The sequence below is a fragment of the Pterocles gutturalis genome, unplaced genomic scaffold, assembly GCF_000699245.1.
Source record: "Pterocles gutturalis isolate BGI_N339 unplaced genomic scaffold, ASM69924v1 scaffold8013, whole genome shotgun sequence".
Classification (NCBI taxonomy): Eukaryota; Metazoa; Chordata; class Aves; order Pterocliformes; family Pteroclidae; genus Pterocles; species Pterocles gutturalis.
The window spans coordinates 1-20687 of NW_010122943.1; the positions used below are offsets into that span (position 1 = coordinate 1).

The 20687-nt window shown below is 42.4% G+C and overlaps 1 protein-coding gene across 3 annotated transcripts in view; it reads left to right on the plus strand.

Moving 5' to 3' along the window:
- The first annotated feature begins 12788 nt into the window (after positions 1-12788).
- The window catches only part of TAOK1 (TAO kinase 1), a 35233-nt gene continuing 27334 nt past the window's right edge, over positions 12789-20687 (plus strand). For 2 of the 3 annotated variants that reach the window (XM_010077705.1, XM_010077707.1), the window contains exons 1-3: positions 12789-13016; positions 17244-17315; positions 20278-20379. In XM_010077705.1, the coding sequence (XP_010076007.1) occupies positions 12885-13016; positions 17244-17315; positions 20278-20379 (306 nt within the window). In that variant the 5' untranslated portion in view covers positions 12789-12884. The remainder of the gene's footprint in view (positions 13017-17243; positions 17316-20277; positions 20380-20687) is intronic. The other variant, XM_010077706.1, reaches the window with a different exon arrangement.

The window sequence follows — 20687 nt, forward strand, 5'->3', positions numbered from 1 at the left end:
TAACATTCTGTGATTCTGTGAATGAGCTGGAGGATTTGGAATTACACAGCCATAAATGGGATAGTACACAGTGTGTTGTCATGTAGGAACAATAAATATATAGTAACATAATATACAAAAATGTTAATGATTATGTATATAATGTATAAAATTATAAAAATGAGGCTTGTCAGTTAGAAATGGAAAGATGTGAAAGACTGGAGTATATCCATTGATAAAATGGCGATTTTAAAACTTTAATGCTGTGTGGTCAGGAAACACACAGATTTGGAGAATTCTGGTTAAGGATGTTTAAAAAAAAAAAGCCTTCATTTGGGACAGATGTGAGGAAGGGCTGCTACAGTGGTCTGGGAAGTGAATTCTCTCTCCTGTGTCATAAAGGGAGGCAAAATTGGCTTACATTTTTCAGCTAACAGGCTGAGGGGACACGTGTTGTATCTCTGTACTTGTGCTTGTCCCTCAGTATTGAAAAAGGAAGAAAACAGTTTAAAATTTTAAAGACAAGGAAAAAGAGTAAGTCAGTGTAAACTGACAAATAATAAATACAAACTGTAGATTAGTCTTAATCAGCTCTTAATCTTAAATTGGTTCCTAATCAAAATAGGAGTGGGGTTCTGGAGCAGCCTTGTAATCAGAGTGGTGGCTTTGAGAAGTTCTCAGGAGTTACTTATTTGGTGATTGGATTCTGTTATGTAGTTGCTTAAAATAGCGGGAACAGGACTTAGTAGGACCTTCAGTCCTGTGATCTTAACTATCCAATTGAGGCACATTCTGTGTCTGAACCACTGCTACCTAAATTGTTTTGGATATTACTTGAAATGAGCATTTTCCCCATGAAAGCAGATAAAACTCATCAAATTAAAAGGGTGTGCTTGTTATCTTAATACACACTGAAAACTGGTTTTGGTTTTAAGTGGAAGGCCTAAAGAGAGGTAATCTAGACTTTGCAGAACCCCCTGGAGAAACATTTCTTCACGTAGGTAAAATAGTGAAAAAGCTGGGTTTTGATTTGTTGTTGTTTGCTTTTGGTTGTTTGACTCATCCCATTGCTGTGTGCTATTCAAAAACTTGTTCTGCTCAGTCATGTGGAGACAGGAAAAATAAATACTCAACCTGAGCTGGAGTAAAACAGGACAAATTGCCATGACCTTGGGGAATTCCAGCAGGAAAGGAGGTGCTTGCGGGCTCTAGAAATGTGCGAAATAATTACTCCGTAAAGATATTCCATGTGTGGGTACGGATAGTCTGGTGGGACAGATTTAACACTTACAGAAGGTTTTAAACTCTTTTGATGCTGAAATATGTTTGAACCCCTTCTTGAACCTGCTTCACGTTACAAACTCATGTCGGCAGCTGTATAACCGTGCCATGCTGCTAACGCCTGTTTCCCTGGGCTCCTCTGGATTGGTCATTCCTTCATAAGGAACCAAAGAGTCTGTCACTGGTAATCCGTTCCTGGGCAGCTTTTCTGCATTTGCCAAGTGATGAAGGTCCATCACACATGCCTCTTACTAGAACCTAGCAAAGGTACTTTCTCATTATCTCAGTGCAGTCTTTCAATAAACCCTTTTTCTGTTCATTATAATAGTGGTATAGTTTATAAACTCCTGTGTTAAACAAAATTGACCTTTTTAATCACAAAGTGTGTTTTGATGGTGCTTGTTTGACCCTAGAAGAATAGCAAGATAAAAATTGTCATCCAGAATCGAATACATCGCCTGTCTGGTCCTGTCTGCTGCTACTGGCAGTGGTGACAGACTTGATGGTTCAGAAGAGGTGCCGGGAGCATTCAGGAATACCTCACCTGACCTGTCCGTGGATGTTCTTACTGGTGTAAATGTCTAGTTTAAAAAGCAATGGTTATGTCTCTTGGGCTCAGTACCTTGCAGGAATTTCTGCAGGTTAATTTTGCTCTTTGTAGCTTGATTGGTTGAATTCCTTCACTCTGTTATAAATGCCCTGCTCTTGCGTTTTATGGACTCTCCCCTTGTTCTTGAAGTCTGAGCACTGGACATGGCCTTCTTATATGTGGTTTTTAACTCTTGCACCTTTTCAAGCTTAGTTTGTCATCTTGGGCATTTACAGCTTCCTATTTGTAGGCCTTTTTGGATGTACTTTCATTTTATTCCTAGATGAGTGAAGAACAGTAGCCAGGAGCAGACCATGGCAGAGACTTCTTCAATATATTGTCAGAAATTCTTTGTTATTTTTCTAATTGATTCTTCATGTTGCTTAAAAAAAAAATAGGCTGACATTGTCTTTGCATAATTGTGCAATTATTTTCATTGAGCTGTCTGCACAAGGCTCAGCTCCTGAGTTATGTTTAGTTTAGGAGCAGATGTGTGCTTGACTGTTCGTCACTTTTTGAGCTTTCATCTCCTGCCTTGTTGCTCATTCATGTTTTTGAGGTTCCTGTGTACTTTCTGGTACTGTCAACTGCCCTAAATAAAACTTGTAATGATCCTTTCCCTCCCGTTCCAGATCTTAAGTGCAAACGTTATGCAGGATCTGCACAGTATCTCTGCTCACTCTGGTTGCAAGGGCTTTTCCCTTTCTCAAAATGTGTAATTATACATCTGACCCCTTCCTTTTTTTCTGAGTTTGGTATCAGTATTTCAGCTCTCCGTTCAGAGGTGATGTTTCTGTTCTCCACCCATGACTGACAAATACTCGTCATAATTTTGGGTACAAGACTGCCCACTTCTTTTTGAATATCTTTTTGAGTTCTGTTATTTAGTGACATGTAGTCTAGTACATAAATGTTTGGCTGGTTAGTTCTTAGTGTATCACAGTTACCAAGTGACTAGCATGTTACTTCCACTAATTATTAGTTCAGTTAATTCTTTTCAGTTTAGCTGCAGCTCTTGTGGGGAGTTTCTCTGCAGCAGCAGCCGTTGGAAGGGGACAGCAGTTGTGACACAAGCATACGTCACTCTGGAGCTACGTCAGACATCGCTGGTACTTAACTCCTGTTTCCATAGGTCAGTGATGTTTAGTTTACGGGTTTATTGAAGGGACAGCTTTCTTGACGTGTGGTCTGTGGCAGTGCCGTACCTCGCACCCGGTCATTGTCTGCATGCAGGTAATTTACCTTCTCTCCTCTACCCTTGCTCTCCTGCGTGGCTTTTTTCCAGCCCAGCAGTGGGGCAGGCTGCGTGACCGCCTGAGGCTTCTTGTTATCACAGCTTGGTTTTTAAGATCATTCCTGCAGAATCTTCCAATTTTCTCTTGGATTTTTCTATTTGTATTTGACTTTATTTTTCTGCATTAGGTCCTTCTTACTGGCTTCGGTTTCACGGGGTTCATACTTCCCAAACAGGAGTTTGAGCTGTGGGCTGGGGGGTCGGACGTTGCCTCTGGCTGGGATGGACGTGTGTCCTGGTGCTGTTCTGCACTTCAGTGAATTCAGTTGCAAGCTCAACTTAAACATCCTCATTTTTTTACTTATTGGTCAGAAAGACTTTAAATTACTTCCTTTCAGGCCTCCTTTCTAAAGCTGTGTGTTATGCTGCTACTTTTTAATTACTTCTTTTCTCAGGGGTAATTATCTGTATTGTGAGCTTTAGTAGCTTATTTCTGAGTTATTTATGCTGAATCCAAAATAGCTAATTTGCTTACGTTTACTATATTTATTGTTTTGGAGCAAAATTGCTTAGGGGTCAAGAAAGGGTTTCTTTAAACTCGAGTCCCATTAGGATATCAGACTGATTTATTGATTTATTTATTTCTTTTTTATGGGCAGCTGGAGTTTCCCAGTATTTTTGCCTCCAGACTTAATTGACTCTCATCAGCTGGCCGCTTGCTAACCTCTTCCTGGCCGGTGTGCCGCCAGCACAGCATCTCCTGCGCTGGAGTTGTTAGGAGGTATGCTCGTTAGTCCGAGAGACACGTTCACAGAGAGTTGTCTGTAGGTGATGGAGTCACAGAATGTGCATTAATGCGATGCTTTAAGTCGTAAAGGAAAAGAATTGGCAATGACTGTGAACTTAATGAATTGCAAAAGAAGAACGACAGAAGATTTCATTTTTTCCAGTTGCCTTCCTCATAGCTTTGCTAGCCTAAGGAATTACTAAATTTAGAGCTGACCTTCTTAATAAATGTACCAGAACTATCACAAGCAAAGACATTCAGGAGATGTTGGTGTTGAATATGTCAGGGCATGGTTAGCCCTTCTTGAACTTTCATGACATTAGTCTTTGAGAAATGAATGGCTGGCTGTTCTTCGCTGTTCTGTAGGTCTAACTTCTGCTCCCATGGGATGTTATGTTTTAAATAGGACAAAAAAATACAGGATGTTTTTTGGCATTAAGATTTCTTTCAACTGCATCAGGTAGGATCAGTGGTAGATTTGGTTTTTTTGAGTGAGTGACGTTGCAAAAATTGCCAGTTAAAACTGGTATTTTCAGGAGTACTGGTAGTGTTGGGTGTATTTGTGTTTGTTTATAACTGGCATATGTAACTTGTCAAAATAGATGTAGTTTGTTCAGAATATCTGTCTTTAACACAGGAACAGGCTTACCCAGTTGGAGTTGTGTTTTCTACTGCCTAGAAAACTTGAAAGATTGGAGAAATACTCTGAAATACAGAAAGCTGTTTCCATTTTGTTTTAAATGGAAAGCACAGGATGGTTGGTGCACTGTTGGCTCTACTGCTAGTGTTGATCATCCTAACAAATACTTACACCCAGCCCAGAAAAACATCTCCTGGGCTTGTCAACGGAGCTTTGGGAAACTTAGCTTTCTGACCCTTTTGCTAGTGACATTCCTGGAAAGTAAACATCCAAGCAGAACAGCTCAGCAGGATCAGAAAGTGTGCCGGGGTAAGTAATTCAGGGAGCTGATGATGGACATTTTAGTGTCAGAATCTTGAGAGGAAATCAAAGTAAGCCACACAGTCTACAAGTGCATGTATAAGAGAAATGCAGGCGGTACTCTGACATAAAAGTGTCTTCCTGAGGCTATTCTGTGAAGAAGTCTAATACAAGAAAAAATACAGGTAGAGAAGCAGAGAAAGAAGGAAAGAAAAACAAAATATGGAAAGCGTTTTTTCTAGGATAGAACCATTCCTCAAAAATCTTTTTTAAAAAGGAATTGAAAAAGGAATCTTACTGATGGGCTTGCTCTTTGTCAGATGAAGAAAAATGTTCCATGTTGGGGAAGAGAAGCCTGTTTGAACAGAGGTGCTCACCCAGACAAAAAGCTGCCAGAATTCACCACAATATCCAGGTGCAGGTTCATCTTATCCTTACAGTCGATTCCTTCTAGAAATACATAGATGAAGGAATGTGGAAGATATAAAAGGGACAGCATTTGATGAGCATTCTTTGCTGTAAACTTCTGCTACGGAGGATCTCGGTTCATGTGCAGTAAGCAGGACAGTTGTACCCTGGTGTTACACAGGTCTGCGTGGGGCTGCACCCCACAGAACCTGCTCCTTACTGTCCAGCAGGGCTGTACGATCTCCCCTCTTCACGCTTTGGCAGCAGAAGGAGCTCCTGACTCAGAGACGGGGCATTCTTGTCTTTTCCCTTCCCCTGGGGACGGGCAGAAAGCAGAGGAGCATCTCGTGTGCGTAAGCTCGGGACGGAAAAGCAGAGTAGGAAAGAGCGATGTCTCAGTGGGGCTTCCCGTGGTCCGCAGTTACCTTCCACGTGTAGTTTTCTCAACCCATTCCAGGTGTCTTTGTTCTGCCTGTAGTTGGCACTATTTCGGGTGGGTTCCTTTTTTAATCAATTTTGTGACAGCATTTGGGATTTTTTTCCTGAACATTAAACATTTTTCTGACAGTCTCTTGTAGAATGCCATTCATCTGCACCTCCCCTTTCCTTAATGACAGGCAGTCCTAGTGGATCCAGCGTGGAGAACAAGCGTACCAAAAAGAATGAATTTAAGATAATGAAGAGAAAGGCAAGTTCATGACTTTGTCAGCATTTTTTCATCTGAGCTGCAGCTCACTGCTAACTGGTGAAAGTAAGTTAGCAGGATCCCGAGGGAGATGTTGCCGAGTGCCTCTTGCACCTTTTGCTGGGTACAGGAGAAGCTAAATGCCACTTGCTGCATCTTCAGGTTTTTCTTGTCTCATTTCTGGGATTTTTTTTTTCCCTCTTAACTATGACTCCAGGAAGATTTCCAAATTGCAGAACCAGGAGGAGAAAAAGTACCAACTTGCTCGCTTGGTGGGAGAGGCTTACCCAAGTAGTCTGCGGTATGTGGTTTCACATGAATCAAGTGACTGAAATTGCTGTCCCTTTCGGGAGGTTTGAAGATGCTGATAGACTTTCCATTGTGATTGTCACCTACAGTACGACTGTCTTGATACCAGCTGCCGTGGTGCAATTGAGCACGGACGGGAAGCTGATTTTTAGCTGTTTCAGGAAACAGCCGCCTTCTGCTGTGAGCAGAAAGTGACTCCTCTTCCATGCGTGCAGTGTGTGTTAAGGCACTTGAGAGATGCTCTGCTTTTGTCAGAGCAGCAAAAAGAGTCGACTGGGTGGGCCAGAGTGTAGGTTAAGAGAGGTTTTAAGGAACATCCACAGCACCTGGTGAGTTGCCAGGACATTTTTTTTTGAATGGGGAAGCAATAAAACCCATGGTATATAGTTTTGACAAGCTTGCTGGAAGGAGAAGTTGGGCACAGTGATCAAGAACGTACTTGTCACAATAACCGTGAAGCAGCTGACCAACGTGTGTCCCTGTGTTTGCTGAGATCTGCACAGAGGTGGACAGCAGACAATCCTGGATCCAGCCTGGCTGCAAATCCCCTGAATTTCGGATCACCCAACAGAACAACTGTCTGTGCCCTCGGAGAAAGGACCCACTGACTCGGGTCCTGTTGTGCAGCAGGCTGGCCAGCGCCTGGCTTTTGATGGTGATGGGCAGCTCATACGTGCTGATATTTTTGGTTTGTGTGCTAGAAAACTCTTTATTTAAAAGCTTTTTTTTTTTTTTCAGTGAAAATGCATGAAATAGCGAGTGCTTCACATTTCATGTAAAAGCAGCAACTTGCATTCTATAATTTTACTTACTTTTTTTACCTTACATGCTTTTATTCAGAGTCTGTCAGAAATGGGGAGTGATTTGTCTGCTACTTCCAGAAAAATTGTGATTTCAGGTCAAGCATTCAGAATGCTATACAGAAATTTTAAAAAGTCAGTATTTTAAGCTTTCTTACCATCTAATCATTCTTTAAGCCTTTTTTTACCATCCGGGTTTCACTTCAGGCATAGTTGTAAGTAAAATAAAAAAGAAAGTCAGTTCTTCCAATTGTTCCAGTTTACCATATTTATGACAGTGATGGAAATTTTCAGTGTCAGCTGGAAGCCATTCAGGAAATTTTTAATAGTGTGTTGAGAGGATAATTTAATCTCAGCTTCATACACTCCCCAGATCTGACCCATATGCAAGTAAGAGAATATCCCTTTTCCCTCTTTCGGCAGTTGCGTGGTGACATTCATTCCCCATCTGTGTGATGCTCTTGCATTAGATTGTGCCAGAGGAAATTACACTAAAATTTACCAACTGTTTGCACTACATGCAATGCAGATGCTTTAAAAAATGTATATCTAAATATCAGTTTCCAAATGAAGCTATATTGTGGTGGGCTGTTGTTTCTTGGTGGTGGTTTTTCGGGGTGGAGGGTTTTTGGTTGCTTTTTCCCCTCCCTCTGACTCTGAGTAAGAAGAACTTCGAAGGACCAGTAGTTTTCTGTGTTGGATATTTACTCTATAGTCTTTGCTCTTACAGCATGCAGCTCTAAAGATCACAGGTGTTGTCACTGGTCTCCTGGTTTGTTTATTTTTAAACTGTTGTGTATATTCTGTCAGGGAAAAATATGGAGTGTACCTACATTTGAATCTAAAGATAAGTTTTTATAGGTTTTAACATGCTAGGTGTATCGTAGAGCAGATGACTATTACACAGAACAAGATTTAATTCTCAAATTGTGAATCATTTTTTGTTTATAATTCAGGAATTGAGGACAGCATTCCTATTGGCCCCATTAGCCATCGTAGGAGTCTGTAGTGTGCCTCTTGGTACCCCGTGAGATGGAGAGAGACACAGGATGATGGATGCATACATCTGTGGCTTCCATTTTGTGCTCACCTGGCAGTTGTTTAACTCTGGTTGTAATATTCTTGTGTACAGAAGCTGAAGGATGTTGCGTATGTTGATTCCGTGAAACTTCACTTGCATGGACAGAGCGAGCTGCTTTCCAATGCTAAGCGTCTACAAGCAAGCCTGCATTGCAATTGTCACATTTTGGTTTCTGCAAACTTTTGAACCTTCTTAAGGAACTGTGGATGCTTTGATGCATCTCGTGGTTAGTGTAACTGAATACCTTCTGGTCACCGGCACTCTCACCGAGTTGGTCTGGATGTGAACTTGAGGAGTGACGTGAGGGATAGGTGGGAATCCGAGTGAGCATGTTCGCCTCTCCTTTGCAGGGAGGGCCGAGTACATCCTCCTCTTAGTGCATCGGATTATTGCATGAAAACAGTTACCCATGACACTGACAGCTGTCAGGTATTTTACTGGGGACAGATTTTAATTTTTCTGAGGTTTCTGTAGCATAAGGCTTGCATATGCACTTTAAATATGGGAGCTGACCACTTAGAGCTTTGCTTGTTCTGCTCCGCAGGATCCCGGGGGATGTTAGTCACAGGGGTGGGTCTTACTTCAGCTTGAGATGACCTGGCAGGGAGGCAGAAAACTCGGAAGAGAACAGGTCTTACCCCGTCCTCATCTTCAGCTTCCTTGTGTCAGTGGTTCAAGGTCTGTGTGTGTACGTTTAATATCGCCATAATTACAGGGAGTGTGACATCTTACTGATTCATAGACTTGTGTGGATGTATGTGTGCAGTTTCTACAAACTGGTCGTTGTTCAGATTAAAGTATTTTGATAAAACATTTTGACCTGTAAATGGTGTAATTTACACTGGCACTGATAGCCACAAACTAATGTAATTAGTGCAGCCTACTATATGGGCTAGAGTTGGTCCAGCCTTGTGCTTTGGTCATTCTCTGTTTTGTTTTGAGTGTTTTTCATACTCCTACATCACCTTGTTGGTTACGAGTGGAACTGATCTAAGTACCAGTAGCTGTGCTTATGCAGTGCAATGTTCTCTTTTTGTGTGAATGACAACTAGGAAAAAACATGGAATTTATTTTATCTAATTTTAGTAGCCTGCAGGGTGGCTTGTAGGTAGACTGCCTCTTAGCCAGCAGAGGGATGGGCGCAGCGGAGGGTGCCGGATACACCCTGTTTGGGGTGCCACAGCCGGACCCGGCCACCTGATCTGAGCTGTCTGAGGTGAGATGATCAGCCTGGTCCCCTGGGAACAATTGTGTTCAACAGCACAGCCGCACCGATCCCAAAAGCCTGTAGGAGTGAGACTGCATTGATGGAACAATGTAAAATACGTAAGTGCAACTTGACCGTAATTTAGAAAACTGATGGCCTGCTGGTACGTGATTTAATTTTCAGTGCAGTTTAGTTGCAGGGTTGGGTTTTTTTTTTTTATCTTAAGGCTCCTCTGTATTTTTAATACATTTAACATAGTGCAATAACCACCTTGCGTGCCACTTCTCCTAACTCTGCTTCCATTTCCCCGCAGTGCCCAGGTGTCGGTACTGCAGGGCAGGAGGCAGAGCATCTCGGCTGCTGGCACTGCGGGGCTTTGGCAGGCAGAGCGCGTTGTCTGGGTACAGAGACAACTGAGGGAATTTAATATTGTAGCATCCATAAAAAACAGGAACACTTTATTAAGTGAGACTGTGTAAAGCTTTCTTATGGATGGAATTTACATTAATGCGGTTTATTGTTCTGTCTCAGCAGATCAAATGATAAGCGTAGTGTCACATACACGTTTGTGACTGTTCTGTTAAGTAGGTTTTAATACTTTAATGTTTTTATTCTCATGCATTTCAAAGGACCAATTATTTCTAAGAATAAAGATAATTAAATTTGTCTCGATGCTCTCAGGATTAAAGGGGGAAAAGTTGTATTTTAAGGTGTATGGTAACAGCTGAGGAATTCTGCTCTGATTTGTCATTTGAAGCCCAGCGGCGTGGTCACCAGTCCCGTACCCACTGCTGCGTGTATTGCCAGGGAGCCTGGTAAGAGTTTTAGCAGCGGTGAAAAGTGTTGCCTGTTGATGACGTTCCAGAGGCACACTCAGAAATGGTGCCAAGAATGAGTCTGGTGGCTGGTTTGGCACCAGGGGTAAGTGGGGAGGGGGAGAAAGCCGTAATCCATCTCAGCTGCGTGCGCGCAGGGTTTTCTCCTGGCTCGGGCTCCCGCACGCACGCTGGCTCGCGGGGACATGTGACTTTTGGCCATATTAGCAGGTTTATCCAAGCCTAGCCCCTCTGACTAACAGATGTAGGGGAAAGGGCATTCTGGGATTGCAGCAGTTGCTTTTGAACAACAATGTCCTTTTTGTAAGAATCTGATGCTTCTTAAAAGATGGAACATGACATCATTACCGTCGATCCAAGAAGCATTCCTTCAATAATACTGAGTGTGCTCTGGTTATCAGCTCCCTTCCCCCAGCTCCTTTCTCTCGCTTTTTCTGACTGATGCTTTTTGTCTATTGTTTCGTCGGGGGCTGTAAATGTGAAACAGTTGTCTTTCAGTGTTATGTGCTTGTTAGAGCTGGAATCAAGTGGGATATTGTTGGCTTATTTGAAAGAAAGAAAAATAACAAAAAAACCAACTTTTCTTCCAGTCTTCATAAATGTAGTGCGCTTCAGGTCCGGGATGAATTGAAGCTAATTATTTCCCTTCCCACACGGTATTAGTTACTGCGTTACGCAACAGAAGGTGGAGATATCGCAGTCCCATGCCCCTGCATCTCACCCGGCTTCGCCGGCAGCGGGGTATGGCGGTGCTGATGCTGTCTGCTGCGAAGGTTCCTGTAATGATCCTGCATCGATACGAAATGCGTGTGTGCATGTTCATGAGTGCGGTACAGCAGAGTTGTGAACAGCTGCAGATTTTCTCTGTGCATATACTTTTTTTCTGTTTTTACACATGGTCCACCGCTGGGACTTGAATGTCGTTTTTTCCTTGGTCCCTGAGGGCGGGCTATCATGGAAACGCGTTGGGTTGCTTTATAAATCTTTCTGAATGCTGACTGCTTGGAGGAAAGCTATGAAAATGCTGGATTTTGCTTCCCTTCCCAGCATTCTCTCTCCCACGCATGTCTTCATCAGAAAAACTGGAGACTCTTGCAGACTTTACAGCTAGGTATGTCTTGGCTGTCTCTCGCACAATCGTGCTCTCCTTGTAGTGATGCTGGCAGTTATTTTGAACTAACAGGGAGCAGGCAGGCTTTGGCACTTTCACATGCTGCAACTGCCTAGAGAAGAGCACCACTGAGCACGAACATGCTGGTGTATGTCTTTTTCCATCCTTGTAGGAATTGCTCCACAGGGAGGGGAAGACAAATGATTCATTGATGGTCTAGAGCCTTGGAGAAAGGTAGAGTTTAGTGTCCAGAAAAAGAGGAAAAAATGGACAGGGTTGGAACCTTCTGATCCATTGGTTAAACTCAGGTTTGTTGTCCTTTTTTTTTCCCCATTATGAAAATGTAAAACTTTTTTTTTAAAAAAACAACTGTGAGATATGAAATATGAATTAAAAAAGCACAAGTCTTGTCCACACAGGGACTTTTGGAAAGAAGTGAGCTGTGTGATTAGCTGTTTGCCAGTGACACAGAATTGTTTTTATTGGTGACAATTTACAGGGAATTGAGAGGAAATCCCAATACTCAGGGCTTTCCTTTAGGAGGAAAAAAAAAACCCAAAACATTTTACTTGTAATGGTTGTTTGGCTTCACCTGTTGTAAAGACACAGCAAGATTTTATCACAGCTTGAACGTATCCTTGCATTCTAGCGAGATTCCAAGACATGAGTGAATGAAAGCAAGTGCACGGTGTGAGCAGAAAAGGTTTTGTGCGTTCCCAACAGTGTCTGAAGTTGCAGGTTCCTCTGAAGAAAGTGTTTGCCAATGGGCTATTGCAGAAGGCTGCACCATGTGCTGTCACTATTCAAATGTGTGTTTGCATCTGCTGAAGCAGAGCAGAAAGACTTGGGTCGTGTGTGCAGGTGGGTGTCTGCTGTTCTGGGTCCTGTTTCTCGAAAGAAGGGGCTTGCGAGTAAGACTCTGAAGAGCAGGTGCTTTAAGATAGAGATCATGAGTAAAACCAAAAATGACCATAACATATTTGGTTGTGGAAGCAGAAGCTTTAGCGAGGTCTCCGCATGCATGCTGAAATGAGTAAAAATTGATCACTGGCTGCTTCCTAACTGGGGTACAATTGCAGAAGAAAAAATACTGAGCTGAACTTAAAATAATGTAAGTGCAGATTGGTAAATGGCAGCGGTGGTTCACACACGTAATCCTTGTACCATGTATTTTGTCTTGCAGCGGCCGTGATATAGATATGCAGTTGTGTAGTTGTGTAGCGTGTGTAACTCTTCAGGGGGCGATTGTCAGGGTGATATGGGATCACTGGTGACAAACTGGTTATTGCCGTAAGTCAGAGAGACTGCTCTGCAGGTGACTGAGCAGGTGCTGGAGCAAGGAATATGTCTCATTTTGTGTTTTGATGTTTGTTTCTGTTCTGTAGAAATGGCTTGACTGCTGTCCCTGCAGGACTCTGACGTTATCCCAGCAGATAGGTTGCGTTGCTTTGTTCTGGAAGAAGGGGAAGCTGCTCCGCTCTAGTTTTGTTCCTGGCTCTTTGAGAAGATAATCAGTGAAGGATTGCAATCTTTTTCTTGCAGTAATCCATGCTGAAGAGGCTCCATTCATACAGATGAACCAAGGGTTGAGGCAGCACTTTAAACCCAGATAGTCGGTCGGCTAACTGCCCAGCAGGATGCCATCAACCAGCCGAGCGGGCAGCCTGAAGGACCCAGAAATTGCGGAGCTCTTCTTCAAAGAAGATCCAGAAAAGCTCTTCACAGATCTCCGAGAGATTGGCCATGGAAGCTTCGGAGCAGTTTATTTTGTAAGTACCTTCATGACTTGTGAATTTTAGCTGTGTCTCTTTTTGTCGTTCAACTGTGGACGCAGGGCTTTTTGAATGTATTCAGGAAAAGAAACTACTGTGAGTCATGGTGTTGAGGGCAGGGATGTTCCCTTGTGCGTCTGTCCGGTCTCAGTCCATTCACGGACTCACAGTATCTGTAAGGTGTTTGCGTACAAACCAAAAAGAAAGACTAAATGTGGCCCTTGCACGGAGCTTTTAGGTGCATCGTTATGCTGCAAGCAGGGATTTATCTGCAAATTAAAAGATGGACTTCTGCTCCATCGATTCTGACTGGCAGTGCAGCTCTCTTGGTCTGATCATCTCCTTATCTCTCCTCCCTTGAGAGAAATGGAGTTCTCTCTCCCTTTGTGCATACCCCCAGGCTTCCTTAAAGCCATTCCTTGGGTTTGACACCTGCATGCTGGTGCTTTTGTTGTCATTTGTCCTGTCACATCCTTCCTACTGCAGGCAAGAATCCCAGTGTTCATCTGCATAAAACTTATTTGACGTGAACGTCTGGACAGCAGAATTTTTCCCAGGTTGCTTCTGTAGCTCAGCCAGAGGTGGGATGTCTCATGGTAACCTCATTTGCAGGTTGTTGTGTGTTAACCAAAGTGCATACTGTGAGACCTTAATTTAAAAAACATTTTTCTCAGAAAACCTTCTCACATTTATAATTGTAGGAGGTGTGGCCAAACCTGCCAATTTTCCTTCAGAAAACCATTTGTGTCAGTATTTTATGAGATGCCTATTCATTGTTAATAATTGCAGCAGACCATGTTGGGAACCTTCCAGCACAAATTTAATGCAGCACAGATGAACTAATTAGGAAAAGCTTCTTAATTTTGTTCCCTGCTTAGAACTATGAGCTGCCACTGTCTGGGAACAGATCTGGGGGAGGAAGTGTTTTCTCACGAAACAGGCTCACCTGCGGCCTTTCCTTCGTCTCATTTACTCCGCTTGGTTAAGGAGTGGATGTCAGAGAAGACAAATCTCCCTTCCTGCTATGTGGAAATACTATTGAAGTTTTTCAGGAATGCTGTATCTTCTAGAGGCGTGCGCGAACCACACGGGTATGGAAACCCAGCGTACGGCCAGGGGTGACCTGTGAGCTGTGTGCCAGCAGCGTTCCCAAACGTCAGGAGAAGCTGCCGTCGTGGCATTCGTAGGCTGCCTGAACTTTGCAGTGGTGGTTAGGGCTCATTGCCTGTTACCAGCTCCTTCTGCAGGGAGATAGAAAGAGGTCATTAATTTCCAGGCCCTTCTTTCTCTCTTTTCCCCACCATTTTAGACTAGCAAGTCATTACGGGTTGGTATTTGTTCACTAAGGAGTGCGGTTACTAGACCGTGTTTGGATCACGCTTCTTTGACATAAAGTACCTCTAATTTGACACTTGGGGGAAAAAAAAAAAAAAGCGTAAACAGTGCATCGCACTACTCCAACTCATTTGGGGGCTTTTTTTTTTTGTCAAGAAGGAGTGAGTTTCCAACAAGGAAGATATGCTGATGCTATTTCTGTGTTACCAAGTTTCGACTTTAGGTTTTGTGTTGTGTTATGGTATCTTTTTACTAGCAGCAGGTCTAAAATCTTGAAACTGAACCTGTTTCATTTAATGTACCCTGTACCTCAAACAGAAGCCCAAAAGATGAGAAAGGCAACATGGAAAGAGAAATTTAGTGTAAATTAAATAAGCATAAAGAACTAAGGTAGAGGAGTGTATGTCTTGGGTCCTTTATGCCTCTGTAAAGCTAGGGAAAAAACTTCCCTTAAGTTTCTTTAATAGGATTTTGATTCTGCTAATGCAAGCAATTAAACTTTCTCTAATCAATATGATATTGGATTGTAGTTAATAATTGCTTGAAAGCATATTATCAAAGCTGGTGACATACTCCACCTTTTCTTTGCTCGTGCTTTGCTTGTATCACTGCTGAAGTTATTCTGGTCACCAGATGTTGACCCTTTGTATGGAGTTTTTGGAGGAAAGCAAGATCTGTGCGTATAAATGTCTGCCATAAAACAAGCCTCGTTCATGTGGATTGTTTAAGTTAGCTGGCCTTGTAACATCTTCATGGCTTTTGTCCAGGAACCGGCTTTTTTCAATTATTCAAGATCACAAGGAAACTAAAAAAGCAAATGAAAGTCCACGACTGTAACATTCCTGGGGTGTCAGCGGCGATGGTGCTCTCGCTCTCTGCCTCCCCGTAGCAGGGAGGGGCTGGAGGTGTTGGACAAACGCAACCAGGAGCTGCTTGCTTGGGTTTTCTGATACAGAGCATCCCTACCACCAGTCTGCTTTTGTTGCATACAGCCTGGACCAAAAATGTTGATGATAAATAAATGTGTGAATAATTAACAAGTAGAAAAAAAATCCATGTAATCCTGAACTTCCCCCTGCCTTTTTTAAAATGCAGTTCAGTCTTTCGTTGATAGTTGGACCTGCCTTTCTTCCCTTTTAGCAGTGATCTTGAGGAGGGGTGGTAGTATTTATCTTTTGTGATAACTGGCTAAGTGCGTTCACTCTTCTCTCTTTGTTTCAGTTACATCCTGCAGTGGCAGAAAGTTTCTTTTTCATAATTGATGTGAATTTTGCTGGTTCACCTCATGGTTTTAGTTTCTTAGAAACTGCAAGTCTAGCACCTCTGAATCATTTTGGTATTATCCTTACCCTACTCCCTGCTCTGCAGTGTAATAATAGCTTTCACTTGACACAGGAAACCTACTACACTGGAACACTGCAGATGGAGGAGAAGAATAACCCACTCTCTTTTGTTAGAGCTCTGTTCCTTCTGCTCTACTCTAGTATTTTGCTTGCCTTTTTTATTGCAGTTTTTCACTGATTGGAATGTTTCAGAGATTGTCTCTAATTAGTAAAGGTCTAGGAGGTAGAATTTTATTCTTCCATTTTTGTCTCCAAAAACCAAAGATAGTCATGTCCCCCCAACCTTAGAGGTACTGAAATCTCAGCGAGACAGTAGGAAGGATCCTCTCAAACAGAAAGAAAACTAAAAATAGTATTGGTTCAAACTTAGCATAACTGGTTGAAATAAAGACTGACAGGGAATTCTAGGGATCTCTTTAATGAACAGCAGAATTAAAACATGACTGAAAAACCTTTTTACAAAAGGCAGAGTCCCAGTGCTTTATTAATCCATGTTCTGATAGGCTGTGCCTGATAGTACAGATATATTAAAAACCAGCATTTTCGTCAGTCATCAGTGCATGCTGTGGTGTACATTATTTTGGCTTTATATCCAAGTTGATTATTCTTATCGGAGAGACTCGGAGGTCTTTTCCTCCACCCCTGCCCCATGCCACTGACGTGCTTAACAGAGGAGAGGCTGGGATCCTGTCCGGAGCCGTCCTTCCTGCGAGGTGCAGCAGCACTGCCTCTTCTCCTGCCAGGGTGAACGAGCCATGGCTTTGGCGCTGAATGAACCTAAACTTCTTGTCTCCTCTTACCTTGGGTTGTTGCTGTCTGAATTCAGGAAGTCTGCCTTTGAAGTGTGAAAAGCCATAAAACCATGTGCATTTATTGTGCAGTGTCAATAATAATAATATTGGACTGAGCAAGTGGAGTTCCGAATGGGAATCTGAGGATGGGTCGCTTCCATCGCTGCCATCTCTCTCTGTCATCGGCCTTCTGTTAAGACACAATAGCTAATTTGTGGGAGCTCTGGGGAGAAAACTGCCGGTGTCTGGAGCGGGTATCTCCTGCGCATCCTGTGACATCTGTGCCCGTGTTTGGAATGGAACAAGGGAGCTGAGCCTTGCTTCTGTCTGGTCTGGAATGGACCTGTGCAGGGAGAGAAGTTGATTTGGGGGAAATCCATTCCAGGTGAATCAGAGCTGCTTTTGTAAGCCATGATTTTTTATTTGAGAAGTGATGGTACTCAACTCCTGCAAATAAGCCGTGATTTTTTAGTTGAGAAGTGATGGTACTCAACTCCTGCAGAGACTGGCTGGATGCTGAGCACGGAAGGTTGTCATACCTTGTCTCACACACAGGAGGTCATCTGTAACTTTGGAAGGGAATTCTAATCGATGCAGCACTCACACCCCTTGGTGGATGTTTTAGTTTAACTCTCTGTGAAAGGTTAACTGGTGGATAAAGATTTTTTTATTGCGTCATTGTGAGTATGTTTGGTTTACATCTCCTGGGAAATCACGATCTGAAGAAACTGATGCATCGTGTTTTTGTGTTACAGGCACGAGATGTGCGCACCAATGAAGTGGTGGCCATCAAGAAAATGTCATATAGTGGGAAGCAGTCCAATGAGGTACGTAGAACGTGCTGCTTATCACATTCTGACCATTGCAAATAATTATTATATGGGATGATTTTAATTAGCTTGGGTTACAACAGGAGAGATCCTTCCTATAACTGTGAAGGCGAGTGAGGGTACTGTGTAAACAAACCAAATCAGTTTACTGTTCCCAGTGTATTTCTGCATAGTCTGTTCCTGGAGAAGTTGGGTAGGACTCATTGCTTCCAGACACAAAGGGCTCTTATATGGAGCCACATAAACGTGTAGAAAGCAAAAAAAGAAAATTTAAAATGGTAGTTTAATATGTTAGTATGTCTTGTTGCCCCTAAACATTTGATTTTAAATACCTTTTAAAATAACTGTGTTGCTTACTGGAGAAAGGAATACCAGCAATGGGTGCAGTGGTGGACGATTCAGAGGGAATCTTGCTTACACAAAGTCGTAAGGCAGAGTGCACCCTTCCCAGGAACGGTTGTGCTGATGAGGAGCTAAAACAAAAGCAAAGCAGCAGTGTATGAATGAGTGTGAAAATCTGAGCAGCAGTATAATTACAGCAGAACTGCCAGAGCCAGGGATTAAGGCAGTCTTTGCAGAGAGGTCTGTAGAAGTAGGCCTCTGAGATTTAAACCTTCAGTGTTTTCATGGCCACCCCAGATGTGTGTTTTTTCCCTACGACGCTTAACAGAGATAATTGATTTTCTACTTGAAATGTTTAAGTGCTAATACAGTTTCTGGAGAAACCCAACACGACATGAACAGCTGATGTGGTATTATTTCTGGTAAACGACGTCTATCAAATCCTGGCATGATTTTTCAGCAGAAGTATTTATTGTAACCATGTTGTTCGAGGCATTTATGGTTGCCTCCCTGCGTTCTCTATGTTCCAGTCTCAGAAGCAGTCTTGCTCCGATGAGTTTGCCTAACAACTCGCTGCTTTCTCTGCCTGCCTTTTAAAAGTGTATTGATCATCTGCGCTGCAAGGAGCTGAGCTATTCCTTCCTTTCTGTGTATGGGTCTGTGTGGGAGGTAGAGGTGGCAGTGTCTCTCCAGCAGTCCTAAATTCTAGCTTCACAGTTAAATTTGCTATGCGTGTTTCTATTTTGTCACTGTGGTGACTTGTTTAACTGTGTTCTGATGAAAGAATAATTTGTACTTACTACTTGTCCTACTGTTTTAATTACTGTGAGCTATAAATACTCTATTCACATGAATGAAACAAACTGTGCATGCTTCAGAAATAGCTTTTGTTTGTCTTCAATGCATATGTTTCTTTATTTTGAAGAAAGTAATAAGACCAGGATTAAAACGCTTTCCATTTTACTTCTATATTTATTTGTTTTGTTCAGAAGTTTGCTAGAGTTACGAACTAGCCTCTGTAAAGAAAACTGATTAAGGGCATTCTGGTATCGTTCATATTTACTTTGGTTTCATAATAAGATTTTATCATTGGTGGGAACAATTATTCTCAAAAATAAGGACCTATTTTATTCTAAAAATAAGTTTAAGACCTTTGAAATATGTAGTACTGTGCTCTTAATGTGATCTGGGAGCTTTTTTTTTAATGCAGGAAATCATGAATACATCTCATGTCACCTCTCTCTTCCCAGTATAGAAGTTGAGAGTGGCGCTTCCTTGGCTTGGCTTTTATTGCTTAGTACCTCAAAACCTTTGAGCCTAAAAGTAAAAGGCAACAAAGTCGTTCTCATGCTGGAGTTTATCTTAGTATAGCTGCACCCCCATCATTCTCATTAAGTCTCTGGTGTTGAGAAATCCTGAGTCCATAAGCTGCCTCAGTCGTGGCTACCACGTTCCCTGGTTTCATTTGTTTCTCTATCCCTAAAATTTTTATTGGGGAGGATTTGAGTTTTGTCCATGTTTTCCAATGCATTTGGGTATGCAGGACCTCTGTCCCTCTGTGAATCCTGGCCACAGACATACCCCAGAGGAGGTGTGTGCCGAGAGATTAGCAGACCTGGAAAAGAGCTTTTGAACCTGCTGGTGTTGGGTGAGGTTCCTCTACTTCTGATTAACTTCAGAGACTCTTTCACAAAAACATTTTCAGTGTCAACACTGTTGTGTTGACATCTGCATACTGAAATGGTTTCAGCGACTGCATTTGTTTTTGAAAATCTTTTCCGGTAGTTGTAGTTTTGCTGTTGCACTTGCAAGCTTTTGCCTTTCTTGCTGGAGGAGGTGTGGATGTGCAGCAAAGGGGAGGATTTGGTGATTTCCTCCGAGGGGAGTCGTGGCGCTGTCTAGGCACACGGTGGAACATGACACTTTGGCGTCTGCTGTGCTTTAAAGTTGTGCTGGTAGAGCTCCCTTCATTATAAACCTGGATTTTGTTTTATCTGTTTATTCTTTCACTCCTGCAGAACCATTCCCTTATCTAGTAGGTAACTCATTTTAAATCGGTCCTTGGAAAGACTAAACTAGTAATGGAGAAACATTGTCAATTAAGTAGCCAGGTATTTGGCAGCTGATAAATGGAGCCTCTGCCAGTGGAATATAGTTACTGGTGGGGATGGGTCTTCCTGTGTACAGGAGTTAAGTGAGAGGCAGCTGATCCTGCTGGAGGACAGTTATCATCCATGTCTCTTCAGGTTGGGATGTATGCTTGATTTGACAACAGAAATGGTATCTCTTAAAAAAGGATTGCTTCTTTTTTGAGGACTCGCTCAGATATGAAGTGTTTGGCAGAATATCCTGTGCATACGTATATGAATACATAGTATTACCTTGGTGAGAGATCACTGGACTCTTCCCGTACAGCCCAGTTGACCAACTTCTTATTTTGTGGATCTGTTGAGGAGTTAAGCAGTGAACATCATGGTGTTGATGAACATTTATTTTGTTTTGGATCCTTAAGGTGGTTTTGCCTCTTAAAAGAATTAAATGACATACTAACTAACAACAACTGAAAAAAAAGGTAACAGTTTTCTATAAGGCTTTCTATTCCTTTTATTTTCTACAGAAATGGCAGGATATTATTAAGGAAGTCAAGTTCCTCCAAAGAATAAAACACCCTAACAGTATAGAATACAAAGGCTGCTATTTGCGGGAGCATACGGCATGGGTAAGCATCTGCTGCACTCTGTACCTCTCTTGCCTTGGTTCAGGACGCTTTAAAATATCTCCAGCGGGCTTTGAAGGGGCACCTGAACACTTGCATTGCACAGGCTTAGATGAGAGCAGCCAAGGACCTTTCGCATGCTCAGCAAAACTGAATGTAGTTTCTTGAAACAAGATTTAGGGAAGTTTTCCCATTTGCTTTCAGAGTAAGGTGGTTGTGCTGCTGTTCTAGTGTATTTTGATGGACTGAGTATTTGAAATAAATTATAAAGAGGAGGGGTGGGGCCCAACAAATTTATCTGTCAATTTTCT